The sequence below is a fragment of the Phialemonium atrogriseum genome, assembly GCF_030411735.1.
Source record: "Phialemonium atrogriseum strain 8032-3 unplaced genomic scaffold QBC33scaffold_10, whole genome shotgun sequence".
NCBI classification, from domain to species: Eukaryota; Fungi; Ascomycota; class Sordariomycetes; order Cephalothecales; family Cephalothecaceae; genus Phialemonium; species Phialemonium atrogriseum.
This window is the reverse complement of record NW_026848147.1, coordinates 669,496-683,148: the sequence shown is the minus strand read 5'-3', so window position 1 is coordinate 683,148 and position 13,653 is coordinate 669,496. Positions and strand designations below refer to the sequence as shown.

The 13,653-nt window shown below is 55.9% G+C and overlaps 5 protein-coding genes across 5 annotated transcripts; 3 read left to right on the top strand and 2 right to left on the bottom strand.

The window, feature by feature from the left end:
• Nucleotides 1-631: 631 nt before the first annotated feature.
• On the top strand, nucleotides 632-1,229 carry QBC33DRAFT_569219 (uncharacterized protein; the record flags this gene model as incomplete). The annotated part of the gene is made up of 2 exons (XM_060430533.1): nucleotides 632-813; nucleotides 883-1,229. The coding sequence occupies 2 exons, from the start codon at nucleotides 632-634 to the stop codon at nucleotides 1,160-1,162; spliced, it is 462 nt and encodes a 153-aa protein (XP_060284394.1). The 3' UTR covers nucleotides 1,163-1,229.
• A 403-nt stretch (nucleotides 1,230-1,632) lies between these two features.
• Nucleotides 1,633-2,113, bottom strand: QBC33DRAFT_46648 (uncharacterized protein). The gene is made up of 2 exons (XM_060425149.1): nucleotides 1,785-2,113; nucleotides 1,633-1,715 (listed from the first exon to the last, which is right to left on the bottom strand). Exons 1-2 carry the CDS (start codon nucleotides 1,987-1,989, stop codon nucleotides 1,702-1,704), a joined length of 219 nt encoding a protein of 72 aa, XP_060284393.1. The 5' UTR covers nucleotides 1,990-2,113; the 3' UTR covers nucleotides 1,633-1,701.
• Nucleotides 2,114-2,734: 621 nt separating this feature from the next.
• Nucleotides 2,735-3,877, top strand: QBC33DRAFT_585147 (secreted glucosidase). Its single transcript, XM_060431425.1, has 2 exons — nucleotides 2,735-3,549; nucleotides 3,611-3,877. Exons 1-2 carry the CDS (start codon nucleotides 2,767-2,769, stop codon nucleotides 3,692-3,694), a joined length of 867 nt encoding a protein of 288 aa, XP_060284392.1. The 5' UTR covers nucleotides 2,735-2,766; the 3' UTR covers nucleotides 3,695-3,877.
• A 683-nt stretch (nucleotides 3,878-4,560) lies between these two features.
• On the bottom strand, nucleotides 4,561-6,658 carry QBC33DRAFT_46622 (uncharacterized protein). Its single transcript, XM_060425148.1, has 2 exons — nucleotides 5,731-6,658; nucleotides 4,561-5,670 (listed from the first exon to the last, which is right to left on the bottom strand). Exons 1-2 carry the CDS (start codon nucleotides 6,548-6,550, stop codon nucleotides 4,649-4,651), a joined length of 1,842 nt encoding a protein of 613 aa, XP_060284391.1. The 5' UTR covers nucleotides 6,551-6,658; the 3' UTR covers nucleotides 4,561-4,648.
• A 2,019-nt stretch (nucleotides 6,659-8,677) lies between these two features.
• Nucleotides 8,678-11,621, top strand: QBC33DRAFT_449681 (kinesin-like motor protein 9; the record flags this gene model as incomplete). Its single annotated transcript, XM_060424531.1, has 5 exons — nucleotides 8,678-9,028; nucleotides 9,092-9,481; nucleotides 9,587-10,375; nucleotides 10,449-11,360; nucleotides 11,409-11,621. The coding sequence occupies 5 exons, from the start codon at nucleotides 8,678-8,680 to the stop codon at nucleotides 11,619-11,621; spliced, it is 2,655 nt and encodes an 884-aa protein (XP_060284390.1).
• Between the last annotated feature and the right edge of the window lie 2,032 nt (nucleotides 11,622-13,653).

Genomic DNA, 13,653 nt, shown 5'->3' with positions numbered 1-13,653 from the left:
CCTACCTACCTGTATTTCCATTGCCTGTTGCGTGGTAGCTGCTAACGGGTTGATCCCGTGAGGCGTTGATGCTACTCTCTAGATAATGGAGACCATGGGGGAGTACATTCTTCGTGTCATGTAGGCCAAGTACAAACACCACGCACAGTCGGGTGGGCCTCGATTTACCTAATCGTAGATTGTAGGAACCGGGGAAACGGGACCCCTGTCGGCCAACTGTAGACCCGGAATCTAGGACACCCCATCGGATACCGTGAGTCCTGGGGGGCCTCTCAACCCGGAATTCAGGATCTCGGGCCACACTGTGAGTATAAATCCAGCGCAGCAGGTCACTGTACTGTTGAAATACTATCAACAGTTACACGTGGGCGGAAGTAGACGGAGATCTCCGTCAACTTAAAGACCCAAGATGAATGCCTACCTTTGGCGCAAGGGATGTATCAATACCCGGCCCCAACGAACCCCGGAATTGTTTCTTCGAGGTACCAGTGGCTCGCATTGAGGCGATAATCAGAGCCCCAAATGCCTGGATTTGAAATTCGACGTCTCTAGGCATCCCTTTCTCCACAACATCTCCTTGTTTGATCTAGGCTGCTCCTCGAACACTCAATTCCCTTGACCTTTGATCATCATGGCTCTCGATCTCCACATCGCACGATCCTTATGCCTAGTGTTTCTACAGCCGGCCGGCTCGGAGCTTGCAAGACTGGCATATCGAAAATTATACGGGCGGGACGTTTGTCCAGAGGTCGTTGGTGACATGGTCGTGCGGGATGAGTACCTGGGCTGGGTGCCCGACGTGAAGCCATACTCGTGAGTACTGCCAACTGGAACATTAAAGCGTCGCGCTGTTTGGGTCAGATATTGACTATCCCTCACTAGACACATCGATTACTACGGCGTCACATTCCATCACCTGGTCCCCTCTGACGACCTCGATCCAGATGTGTTGCAGATTACTGTCATTGAGTTGGAGGCTGATACCATACTGTATGCCATTGGTGAGGCGTATGCCGACGAGGGCCTGCTATTTACGGTAGATCTAGCCGAATATGTAAGGAAGAAGGTACTGGCCATGCCAAGGTGCTGTCAGAAGAGAAAGGGCACCCAAGATCGTGGAAGGATAAACAACTCGGTGGCTAAGAGAGATGCGAGAGCATAACCTGGAGAAGCTGTCGACAGGGAAGGACGGTTGGAGATCCCCCAGGATAGGCGCAAACATCATAGAGGGCCAGTCTAGGATAGGCAGCTGCTTGTAGACTCAGCCCACCCTCAACGACTCCAGGTTGATGAGAGGTATGGTGGACGTGTCGTTCGAGTACAGGACCTTAGTTAATGGTCAGATATTTATTTAGCCCTTGGTAACGCATCGTTTGCAATCGATTTGATAGTGCTGACAACAACTGCCCTTCGATTTCTGCCAAGCAATATTTCCATCCACGCATTGATGTGCTGAGGGTTCTCTGTAACTCCTTTCTTCTAAAGCTCCACTAGGTAGACAGCCATGCCGTATTTCAGCCACAAATTTGCCAATACTGCCATCTTCTCAGGTGGTGCCCTTCCCCCACTGGCTGATGCCACAGTGTTTCCGAAGAGCGACAGGAAGATTAATAGGGGCTGTGGATTAGGTACGTAAAATCCGAACGTCTGAAGCGACCTGGTGGCCCTTTTTAAAAGAGAAGGGTGCTCACATTTCAAACCTCATCCAATAGGGGCTTGGCGGGTAGCTCAAGACCAGGTCAGTGGAAATTATCAGCAGGGGGTGTCGATCTAAGGGTACGTACCCCCGCCCAATGAGAGCGGCTTCAGGGGCTGAGCTCGAGCCTCATCAGACGAAGACCTGCCAAGCTGACATGCGCACGTTGAATGAATGAATGAACCCCTTTCTTCCATTCTTCTCTCCGTCTTCCCTTTCTCCTCTCCTCCCCCCGCAATCACAAGCATTACAAATACAAAAAATGTTGAGTTGCACGCAATTAGCTTCGGCATTATTTCGATCCTCCCAAGGCCGTTGACTTCCTTGATATGGCTAAGCAACCTAGCATCAGAAATTTTGGAGGGTTGCAGGGAGATCCTGTAGTATCAATTAGGGAACCATTGCCGGCCAGGTCCCACATTGGACAGGCAACCCTGCCCCTGATCCGATCCTCTACCATACCAAGTCCCGTCTGCCCGTCACAAGCACCAAGCGTCTGGACCCGTCCCTGATCCTTGCTATTCATCTTATTCCCCACCAGATGATTGCATCAACCGCCCACGGACCCCTGCGAAAGCAGCGTGGCGCCACGGGCATATGCTCCCCACCAGTTGCTGGTTGGTCGACTTGTGCAAGTCCCGCAGACTCGGGGCTGACTGGCCATCCTTGCTCCCCAACCCACACGCCCAAAGGTATATCTCTCCGACTTGGCTCCCCAGAAATGGAGCGAAAAGGGGAATGCGGCCGGTGGGCAGCAGCAACGTCGAAGGGCGACTGTCACATTCCAGTTGCAAATGTCCGCCCTCTCAAATCAGCTGCCACATTGAGCGATCCCTGTCCATGGCACCTCTTCTCAGGACATCCAGCTACGCCTCGAGGCACGAGCGCGAGCCTACTTAAACGCTGCCATCGCCGATCCCCCCTCAAGCTCTCGGTGATCTTCTTCCCCATGGAGCTGTAGTCCCACCTCTGGTCCCCCATCCCTCGTTTCCATTCCTTAACCTCATCTTCCCCCAACTCTCTGTATATATATATTCCACTCTAGGCCCCGGCCCCCTCTCCGATCAGCGATGCGCATCCACCAATCCCTCCTCCTCCCCCTCCTCCTCGCCCCCCTAGCCGCCGCCTGGGACGCCCCACAGTACGGGGGCTACACCCGCGTGTGGCAAGCCAACTTCCCCTACGCGGCGGGGACGCCGCCGGACGCGGGCAACTGGAACATCGTCACGGGCGACCTGGGCGTCAACGCCGAGCTGGAGACGTACACGTCGTCGCCGCGCAACGTGCAGTGCAGCGGCGGCGGCACCCTGCAGCTGGTGCCCTGGCGCGACGCCTACGCGCGGTCCGGCTGGACGTCTGGCCGCGTCGAGAGCCGCTACACCTTCGCGCCCGCCCCCGGCCGCCTCACCGTCGCCGAGGCGCAGATCCGGTTCGGCGACGCCGACCCGAGCCGCAAGAGGGGCATCTGGCCGGCCTTCTGGATGCTGGGCGACTCGATCCGGCACGGCACGGCCTGGCCGGCGTGCGGCGAGCTGGACGTCATGGAGACGGTCAACGGGCAGCTGACGGGGTACGGGACGGCGCACTGCGACGTGTACCCGGGCGGCATCTGCAACGAGGGCAATGGCATCGGCGGCAGCGTCGGCATCCCCGACCAGTCGTGGCACACGTGGCGCGTCGTCTTCGACCGCACCGCCGCGCCCAACTGGCGGGCCGAGTCGGTCACCTGGTACATGGACGGGAGGCAGTTCCACCAGGTCACGGGGAGCCGCATCGGCAACGAGGGCGTGTGGAAAGCGCTGTGTCACAGCCCGCTGTACTTCATCTTGAACGTCGCTGTTGGTGGGAACTGGGTGAGCTGAAATCCGCGCGCGGCCTCGGAGGGATGAAAATGCTGACAGTGACCGCTTACAGCCCGGCTATCCCGACGGCAACACCATTGACGGGTATGGCAGTATGATGGAGGTCGGATATGTCGCTCACTACCAGTCCAACTAGGACTGCTTCTCTGTCACATATGATCCTTGTCCCTTTCTGTTGTATATACTTTGCTGTCGATGTATATAGCGGCCTCTGATTCTGGATGACCGGTTTCTGAACATGACCGATTTTCACCTTGCCACTGCCAAAGTTGTGGAGTCAAGGGGATATCGTTAGCTAAGAAATTACAGCAACCACTCGTTACCACCATTTTAGGTGTCCGTGAACTGTCAGATCTGAGTAGCAAAGGGGTGCCACATCACATCCGGTCAAGTAGACGACAAGCCGAGGCAGCGACGTGAATGATCAGCAACATCTATTGGCCATCTATCTCCGTGTAACGTATCTACTACGACCCAGGTAGCATCTAGATGGCAGCGGTAGCCGAGAGGGAGGAGGCATGGTACCATCGCAAGACAAAAAGCTGGCGCCGAGGCCATCATCGGTCCTTCTATCCATCCATCCATCCACCCATCCACCTTGACCGCCAAAAATGCAGTCAGTCCGCCGCAGATATCCCTCCCAAGACTTGCACCATACCATGCACCATGCACCATCGCAGCAAATCCCGTCACTTTTTGATGGGCCAGTTCCAAAAGAGAATGCGACTAATCGGACACATCAGAAGTTGGACAGTTTTTGAGACGTTCAAGTCGTGATTTAGACATGGAACATTAGAAACACACACACAAACAAACACAGAGAACGAAAGGAAAGAGAAGAGGCCAGTGAGAAGTACCGTTCAAGTCTGATTGAGGAAGAAATGAAGGAGAAAGAAAAAAGCAGGAGATCGTCATGATCCGTTCCGAGGCCAGGGACAGCCAGAGCGTTGAGGTTGCCGACTCTCGTCAAGGCATCCTGAACAACAGCATGGCCATGCCATCCTTGGTCGTTTTTTGAGTTCCGGTTTCCCGCGCGCCTAGGTATTACATACAGTCCATACCGATGCTTCTAATAAACATTAGATACCTATCAGATGTGCAGGATTTCCATATCCGAGATGCTCCGGTGTCGCTTGTGGAGGGGGTCGCCGATCGCCGACGAGGCCTTTCTCTTCTGCGAGACGGTCTCGAGAGGACTTCGGTTGAGGTCGCTGACACTGGGCCGCTTCTGACGACGCACGGGCGTGATTGGCGTCGACACTGCCTCCATGCTGCCAGTTTTGATGCCCCTGAGAGTGCCGTGGTAGTACGGGCCCGAGAAGGCCAGCGAGGCCGGGGTCGCCTTGTCGCTGAGGATCAGTTGCTGATTGATCTGGTTCCGGCGGAACGCACCGACAGCGTCCGAGTTGTTGTCGAAGTGGCTCAGCAAGGGGTGAGCTCCCGCCATGCTCAGGTCGCTGGTGGCGCTGACGGCACTGGCAGACGTCCGTGGGCGGCCGGGGGTAGACGCGACATCGGTATTCGCATCCCAGTTGTCGTCGTCTCCCTCGTCCTCATCCTCGGAGGACTCCTGATGGAAGGTGATGAAATCCTCGAGCTTCAGGTTCCTCTCTTCTTCGTCCTCCTCGTCCTCTTCGCAATCGACCCCGGTTTCGTCGCTATCGTCCGCGGTTATGGCATCCGACGTAAAAGAGAAGAAGGCTTCGGCAGGGCCCACGGCTTGTGTGTTCATGAAATCGCCAAAAGTATTTGAAGAAAACATGGCACTCATCATGAGGGAGGCAGAATTGCTGAGAATAGGGGAGGACTGGGTGATTTCGGGATTGTTGAAGTAATCCAGATTGAACGACTCCGGAGACAAGTCCAGCCGTCGTAGTCTCTGGGGCGTGAAGATCATCATCTTGCGCGAGATAGGGTTGACGACGGCGATGGGCTTCCTGTCAGAGCTGTCCAGATTATAGCGACCCAAGCGGGGCTTGCCGTGGCCGCGCCGGCGCCGAACAGGCCGTTCAGTGTCAGAGTCTGACGATACATCCACGGACGGGCACCGCCGGACCTGCTTCCTACGAACAGGTGGCTCAGGGACATCATCCTCAGTGGTGTCACCATCGGCTGACAAGAGCGCATTAGCATCGACAGCAGAGGCCTCACCAACATATCAGCCAAACTCACTTTCGTATCCATCAAGCTCCATGACCGGTTCGCCCGATGGAACAGGTGTTGATACCTCGGTGGGAACTTGGCTTACACAGGGCGTGGCGGTCGGAGTGTCCTCCTCCTGCACTGCCACGCCAATGTCGGCATCAGAATCGAGGCCAAATTGGTCCTGACTGTGGAAGTCCCAGAACGAACCCGAGTTCGAGGATTCATCAGGATCATACTCAATCTCACGACGGAATGCCGGGTCAAGAGAATTCTGCTCGACGAAGAGGTCAGGGAAGAAGCCATCAATGTCCTTCGTCGTATCGGTGGTGGTCGAATCAGAGTCGCTATCCGGTACGCCAGTGAAGCGGACATGGCGTTCACCATATATCACTTCCTCATCAAGGATGTAGTTGGTTGGAGCAAGATCAGAAATGGCGCCATCGTCAATATCAGACAGGATACCATCCCAACTGACGGTCTCATGGCCAACTTCGTCGTCTCCTTCGGCCACCTCGTCGCCATCATCATCATCATCATCTTCCTCTTCTTCCTCATCTTCTTCATCGTCGTCGTCCTCTTCGTCCTCTTCATCAGCATCACTGTCATCATTGAGAGGCGGCCGAGGAGGCTCCGAGACAACGTGTCGGAGTTCGTGGGAGATGATGTGCTTCTCCTCGGCCGCGCGGACATGGTCCTCGTCCTCGTCATCTGAATCGCTGATATCTTCGACGCCCGAGTATCCGTCGTCGTCGGAGAGGTTGAGGGATGAAGAGGAGTCCGAGCCCCGGCGCTTGGCTACTTTGACCGGGGCGCGAGGGTATTTTTGCCGTATGTTTCGAGACATCATGTGGGATATGCAGGGGTAAATTGGGGTAGAATGCGGGAAACGGCGGTGAGTGGGGGGACTGGAATTAGAGAGAGCTCGAATGACAACCACGGCTCTTGGGTTTCGCTCGTCAAATCCCGTCTATTAGGCGACAGATTGGTGTAATTGCTGTATGATAGCGGTGCTTGGTTGGTATTGCGTCGGTAGCTGAGGAGAGACGGGTGACGAGGGTGGGGGTCAGTCAGGAAAGAGATATTGAATCGCGCTGAGCCCGGATCGGAGGGCAGGTTGCAAACTTGTTGTTTTCAGAGTCAGGCTCTCTTTCTCGGAGAATCCGAGCCTCTTGTCCCGGATTGGGTCGAGGCTCGAGAGGTCGGAGGCCTGGTAAACTTCGTCGAGGTGAATTGGCACAATTTGAGTTTCTCGTTGAGGCTGCTGGACTGCGGGACATGCCTGGAGAGCGGACACGTCCCGCAGTGGGCGTTTACAGCTCAGCGACGGCCGAAGGCATCTTGAAAATTCTCGACGAAGTTTGATCAGATCTGGAACTGAATTCTCTGAATGGGCAGTGCGACTTCGTTGTCTTGGCTTTGGGTTGGTTGGTTGTTGGAAGAAAAGAGGAAGAAGAGGAGGGGGGGGGCTTCCGAAGAAAAGTAGACACTCGAACTTTTTTCGCCGACCGACCGACCAGTCACTGGCCCCCATTTCTGGTGGGGTTCGAGGACTGCCGCCTCATCAAATCATGCTGCGGCTGTTACTGCTCCAAGCGACTTTTCCGTGACTCCCGTCTCTGTTTCAGAGTGGGCCTGCTGGAGCATTGGAAGCTCACACCTTGCCCAATTGAGCGTCGTCTTTACCGTCACCGCTCTTTCCTGTGGAAGCTCCCTACCTAGCAGAGGGACCCCCGACGGCTGCAAAAGATGGCCATCTCCTCGAGCTCTTGATGCTACCTTCGCACCATTGCCATGGCCATTATCACAGATGTTTCCGCACTCGCACTTCGTACACTTCCCAAATCTCGAGATCGTCATACAGGAGATCTCCTCTTCTTACCACCTTCCTAATCCTGGCACAGGGCTGTCGATTGAGGCTCCTCAAAGATCCCCGTCCCACCCCGCATTCCCCTCCCTACATTACAACATGCCTCCACCCGAGTGCACAACACAGAGCCAAGAACCTGCTCGTGGTCTTGCAGAGCTGCAGATGCAATATCTATCTGGCTTCGCATGATGTAGCTACGTGTTGATCCTCACTGGATCAGTTGCCGGAGGAGTCTCTAGATGGCCCCGCCGTCCCCTCTAGCCACTTAGTGCCACTAGCTTGCTGGAGGCGATGATGCAAAAGACGACGAAGATTTTTCTCTCCATCGCCGATTATCCACCAGCGACTTGGTTTTAGAAACGCTAGCTACCAGGTCCCTAACCAGGTAATGTCATCCAGGCAAGCCAGGCTGGGGCACTTGAGTAAATAGGCTGGCACATGCTAGCAACAAACGTGAATCACACGGAAGACGAAGAGTCAGCGGAAAGTCATTTCGCCCCATGACTCACCCCAGCTTGAACAGATTGGGAGCTGTGGTAGGTTTAAATGGAATTCAGCATATCGAGGCCTTGGTGTTATTGGCCGCAAACCTACTTCCGGTCCCCGTCCGCAATCAATATCATATGGCCAGCCAGGTGAGGGGCTTGAAGGAGAAGGGACAGCCAGGTTGCTACTGCCACTTGGGAATCACACGTGTTTGTCCTATCCGATGCCACTTCTCTCGCATCGATGTACAGTACATAGGTATCTGTCCAGGCAATTCCATGTGTATGATACGTGACATCCACGTGTTCAGATGTAGACTTTATCGTCATGAAGTACAGTACAACCCCACTCGAGAAAGTAATTTTCACCGTCGTGGAGAGTGGGCCTGGAGGCCAACCAGCTGAAGTGGTCTGTGCGCCCATTCCATGCGATGCGGAATGGCCCGTTCGTTATCTTATCGGTTGCTAGGCCAGTTACCCCTGCCAGGAATGGGCAAAAGTAAATAACATTGATGCGTCGTATCTGAAAATAATCGGCTTCCACTCCTCACTGCATCACCATCAACGGAGAAGAAAACAGAAAAAAGACCTCAGTCGAGTATCGAGTACTTTCTGCTTCACAATGGACTCGGCGCCTTCCACATCACAAAAGGCGCACAACCTCTTCCAGGTCTTCCTGCGATTGCGTCCACCCCAAGCAGGGGCTTCGCCGTCAGCCGAGCGATTCTTGACTGTTGAAGAGCCCGCCACAGACGATGCGGCGCCAACACACATCACACTGAACCCTCCAAACGACCGCCGGCGCGCAATCGAAAAGTTCGCGTTCACCCGAGTCTTCGAGGAGGATGCCACTCAACTGGATGTTTTCCATTGCACCGGCGTGGTGCCACTTGTCGAGGGCGTGCTGGCTCCGCATGGAGGAGATGGAACAGATGCATTGCTTGCCACGCTTGGCGTGACTGGCTCAGGGAAGGTTTGTTGATAATAGGCCCATCTTCGTGGTGCACAATCGAGGCTGACAGACTCCTATGCGAAGTCACACACCATCCTCGGGTCAAGGACCCAGCGCGGCCTGACACAGCTGGCCCTCGATGTCGTCTTCCGCTCTCTCGGCCATAACATTGTTGGCTGCGCCTCTCGCCCAAACCTCGAAGCATCCATCAGTGCTTCCGACCCATCGGAGGGTGCCATATGCTCAGCTTCTGCGTTTATTGAGTCCGTGTACGCCGACTCCTCAGCGTCATCTCGTCCAAACTCAAGGGCTCCCACCCCAATGATTGTACGGTCCCCTCACGTTGCTTCTCGTTTTTCCTTGGCTAGAGGTGCCCCCCACCACTCCCCTCTTAATCCATGCCCTCGGATGGGTGGTTCAGAAGGCAACCTGGCCGATCTTCCGGGCTTATCTGATAGCCCAAAGACGGTCCGGGTTGTTCGCAGGGCAGTTTATCAGGCCTCGCAGGGTCCCTTCTTAACCCCATCCAAGTTGAAGTTTGGAGAGGGACTCGCTTCGGACGCCATTCTTGGTCTCAAGCAGTCCAATACCATGCAAGGGCTGCATCATGATGTTCCGTATCAACTGTTGCAGCATGGCATGACCCCAACTCGGAAGCAGAAGCAGAAGAACGATTCAACTATGCATTTCATGGCAGTCACTGCTTCAGTCCGACAAAAGAAGAATAATGCTAAAGCTTACCATGATCAGGGCGAGTTTATGGGGCCACCACCCACCCCGTCCCGGCGGCTCCTCAACCGGCCTTCAGCACTTCCCCAACAACCGGATATCAGCGCACTATCCGTGTCTTGTGACCCTGCATGCGAGTATGCCGTTGTCATCTCCATGTACGAGGTATACAACGACCGCATCTTCGACCTGCTAACCCCCCCAATCAAGTCTGCCGCTACAAAGGAGTATCGCCGTCGCCCTTTGCTGTTCAAGCCAACAGAGGCCTCACCTGACAGGAAAGTCGTCGCAGGGCTTAGAAAGGTTGTATGCGGTAGCCTCCAGCAGGCGCTGATGGTCCTCGAGGCAGGGCTCCACGAACGTCGCGTCGCTGGCACGGGCAGCAATAGCGTAAGCTCACGGAGTCATGGCTTCATTTGTGTTGAAGTCAAGAAGCGCGCGAAACACACCCGGAATTACCCTATGGAGTCGGCATGGGGAGGTAGCACCCTGACGATCGTGGATCTTGCTGGCAGTGAGCGCGCGAGGGATGCCAAGACTGCCGGTGCCACGCTCGCCGAGGCGGGCAAGATTAACGAAAGCTTGATGTATCTGGGTCAGTGTCTTCAGATGCAGAGCGATTCAGCAAACAAGGACAAGGTAAGCGCCTCTCTTCTCCCCATTCCCCCATCCCCCGCCCAGGCCCGCACCCATTCTGACGAAATACATGCAGCCCGGCGTCGTGCCGTTTCGGCAATGCAAGCTCACCGAGCTGCTCTTCTCCAACTCCTTCCCTTCGGTGTCGTCTTACTCGTCATCTGTCACTTCCCGGCGGAATCCGCAGAAGGCAGTCATGATCGTCACGGCAGATCCGCTTGGGGATTTCAACGCAACGTCGCAGATTCTCCGTTACAGCGCGCTTGCCCGCGAGATCACCGTCCCCCGCATCCCGAGCATAACACAGACGATCCTCTCTGCCGCCGCCGCCGCCACTACCGCACATGCACCTCCATCCCAGGGTCAGTGTTCCAGCCCCGTCGGCTCCCCGCCGCTGTACCACCGACCCTTCCTCCCGCCGGGATCGAGCTCGGGCTCGGCGGCAGGCCCAAACATGCAGCGCACCTTCTCCCCCGGCGCCTGCAGCTCGGGCGGCGACGAGCACCGGTCCACGATGGAGCACGCGGCGCTCGAGATCGCCCGCCTGTCCGAGGAGGTCGAGTACCTGCGGCAGGCGCTGCAGTCGGAGCAGTCGGCGCGCATGGAGGCCGAGGCGCACCTGCTCTCGATGGAGGATCGGATGCTGGAGCTGGAGCAGGCGATCCGCGAGGACTGCACGGGCGAGTTCGAGCGGCGGCTGGACATCGAGATGGCGAGGTGGCGCGCCAACATGCAGGTCGAGATGGAGCGCGGCGAGGAGCACTGGGGGCGCAAGATCGAGGTGTTTGAGCGCACCATGGGTGCCGGCGGCGACGTCGACGAGGACGGCGAGAACAAGGAGAACGTCCTGGTCGAGGACATGGCCGAGGAGAACGACCGGCTCCGCCGAGACAACGAAGTCCTCCGCCGCGAGCTGGCGGGCATGAGCCCGACCAAGAGGGTCCCGCTCCGCGAGCGGCCCAGCGACGCCACAGCCGCCGCCGCCGCCGTGGTGTTAATGGGGGCAGCCTCGTCGTCGTCATCATCGCCGCCCAAGACGCGCGCCGCCGTGGCGGACACGGGTAGCCCGAGACCCGGACGCGCCAAGACGGGAGCTGGCGATGGCGGGCTGCACAGGAAGATGGAGAGGTTGCGGGTCAGCGATGATGGCGATGCGGTGCGCAATTCGAGCGGCGGGAGCCCGAAGAAGATGCGTAAGCTTGTTGCGAAGCGGTGGGATGGCGCTCTGGATGAGGATGATATGTTTTGATTCCCCCTCCCCTCCCGGCGTCTGTGCTTTTGTGTTTTTTTCTCCTTTTGTTGGATTTGGCTTGGCAATGTCGAGGCCCCTCGGAGATACTACGAGATTGTTGGGGCTGGGCCGGTGCTGCGTTGCGGCTGTTGGGGCATTAAGCATCTTGGGCGGCTATGTCGTGCCTTCGGATACCACTTCATCTTTGATGTTGATGTTGGATTATACCCATTCGTTGTCAAAGCTTCTTGTTTGCTTGCTTTGGGGATTCGATGAATTATGATGTTGGTTTTGCAATGGTTTAGTCGGTCACTGATATATTCGATTCCTGGATTGTGTCTCTGTTGACAATTGCCTCGGTTTTGGAGTGGTTACTTCCCGAATGCTCGTAGCCAAACCATCATTATTTACCATCACCGCTATCAAAGCCCCCTACGCCCAGAATCCCTAACCATCCGTTATCCAAAAAAAAAAAAAAAAAGACCCTTCTTTGGATCATGCATTAATTCACCCAAATACCGCCCCTTACTTACCCTCTTGTCGGGAACCTTGCGCCCCTACTCAGACCACACCATGACGACGAACCTCCCTTGCCCACAGTCCAAGCCGTCCGTCTTCCGCACCAGCATCGGCATCGACACCGACCCCCCGACAGCAACGAGCGGGCCTTGCCGATCGCCCGGGCGAGGTGGCTTTGTCTCGCCCCTAGTCGTCGTCGCTGGCGAGCCAACCGGTCGGCTCTTACACCTAGCGATGGATGGCGATGGTGGTCCTCCGGGATGTATTGACTTGGTCGTGGGCGCGCGAGGCCGTAGGAGGGGGAGGCAAGAGGGGGAATGGTTCCGACGGCTCGTCCCGGGCGGTTGTGACGGCCGGTCAGTCCTGACGTGGATGCAGTCCTTGGTTTGAGTTTGCTCTTGTGGTCGGGTGGCAGGGTGCTCACGCGCCGGGGGGAGATGTGTTGCGGCGGTGGCACCTGGGATGCGTTGCTGGTGGTCGGAAGAAGGGCTGGGTAAGACATGGCCCTCGCTATGTGGGGCATGGCGGCCAAAACGCATCCATAGAAGGAGGTGGGCGGCTTGGATGTCGGCGTGCTCGAGGGGCCGTCGGGGGCGGTTGGGAGGTTGTTGCTGGTTCTGAAGTGGTTTCATGTCGAGCCTGGACTGTTAAGTAAGGATGGGGTTGCTGAGAAATCGTGGGCTTTACCAGCTGTAATGAATCAATAATTACAGAAGTCCAGGTTCACCCACCTATGTCCACCGTTTGTTTGCGCAAACGGGTGGTTGCGCTGAGCTAACGGACTCGGGCACGGGTTCGGTTAACCATGTATTTATTATAATAATATGAAAAGCAAAAGAAATGGTTAGCTGTGGTGGGAATTGAGATGCTTCCAGTTTAGCTTTGCAACCCCGCTGGATCAGCAGCTAGGTGCCCAGGCGGTGCTGAAGTGACGCACCTGATTAGGCCGAAGCCTTGTATGGCGCCTGGATGGAGGCAGCGACTCAAGAAAATTCCAAGGGTTGTTGCCGGGATAATTCGAATATGGCGTGACTACCGTACGAGCCGGGTAAGTGCGTAAAAAGGTAGAGACATCTTCGTTGTTGGCCGGTCGAAGAGTGCTGAGCAAGACGAAGAGACTACCTACCTCATACACAGCCCCTGCCAGGACGTCGCAAGATCTGTCTCACAACACTGTGCTTAAGAATCACACTGCCATGGATTTATGACTGTCTCAAGAAGAACACAGACTGCTGCCAACAAGGCCATGCCCCAAACCATATTTCATGTCCTCAGCATCACACTGCTTGAATTCACAACCATCTGAAGAATGCAGACTGCCGCCAGTCTTTGCTGTCAAACATTCCGACAATTCTGACGAGACTGGAATGGCACGGCCAGCTATACTCTAGATAATTCTTCCGTACCTACTAAAGGATCCAACGGCCTAGGTCTACGACTGTTGCTTTACCGAGTAGCCCGCCAGGCCGGAGGCAATCGATCAAACTAGCACTGAGGCAGCAACAACAGTATAATGACGGCCTAGTTATTA

What these genes read in the sequence shown, in the direction of transcription:
- QBC33DRAFT_585147 (XM_060431425.1), top strand. Translation starts at nt 2,767, where the DNA reads ATGCGCATCCACCAATCCCTCCTCCTCCCCCTCCTCCTCGCCCCCCTA. An exon ending in TCGCTGTTGGTGGGAACTGG is followed by an intron (nt 3,550 to 3,610) that starts GTGAGCTGAAAT and finishes GACCGCTTACAG; the next exon opens with CCCGGCTATCCCGACGGCAA.
- QBC33DRAFT_46622 (XM_060425148.1), bottom strand. Translation starts at nt 6,550, where the DNA reads ATGATGTCTCGAAACATACGGCAAAAATACCCTCGCGCCCCGGTCAAA. An exon ending in GGAGCTTGATGGATACGAAA is followed by an intron (nt 5,671 to 5,730) that starts GTGAGTTTGGCT and finishes CGCTCTTGTCAG; the next exon opens with CCGATGGTGACACCACTGAG.
- QBC33DRAFT_46648 (XM_060425149.1), bottom strand. Translation starts at nt 1,989, where the DNA reads ATGCCGAAGCTAATTGCGTGCAACTCAACATTTTTTGTATTTGTAATG.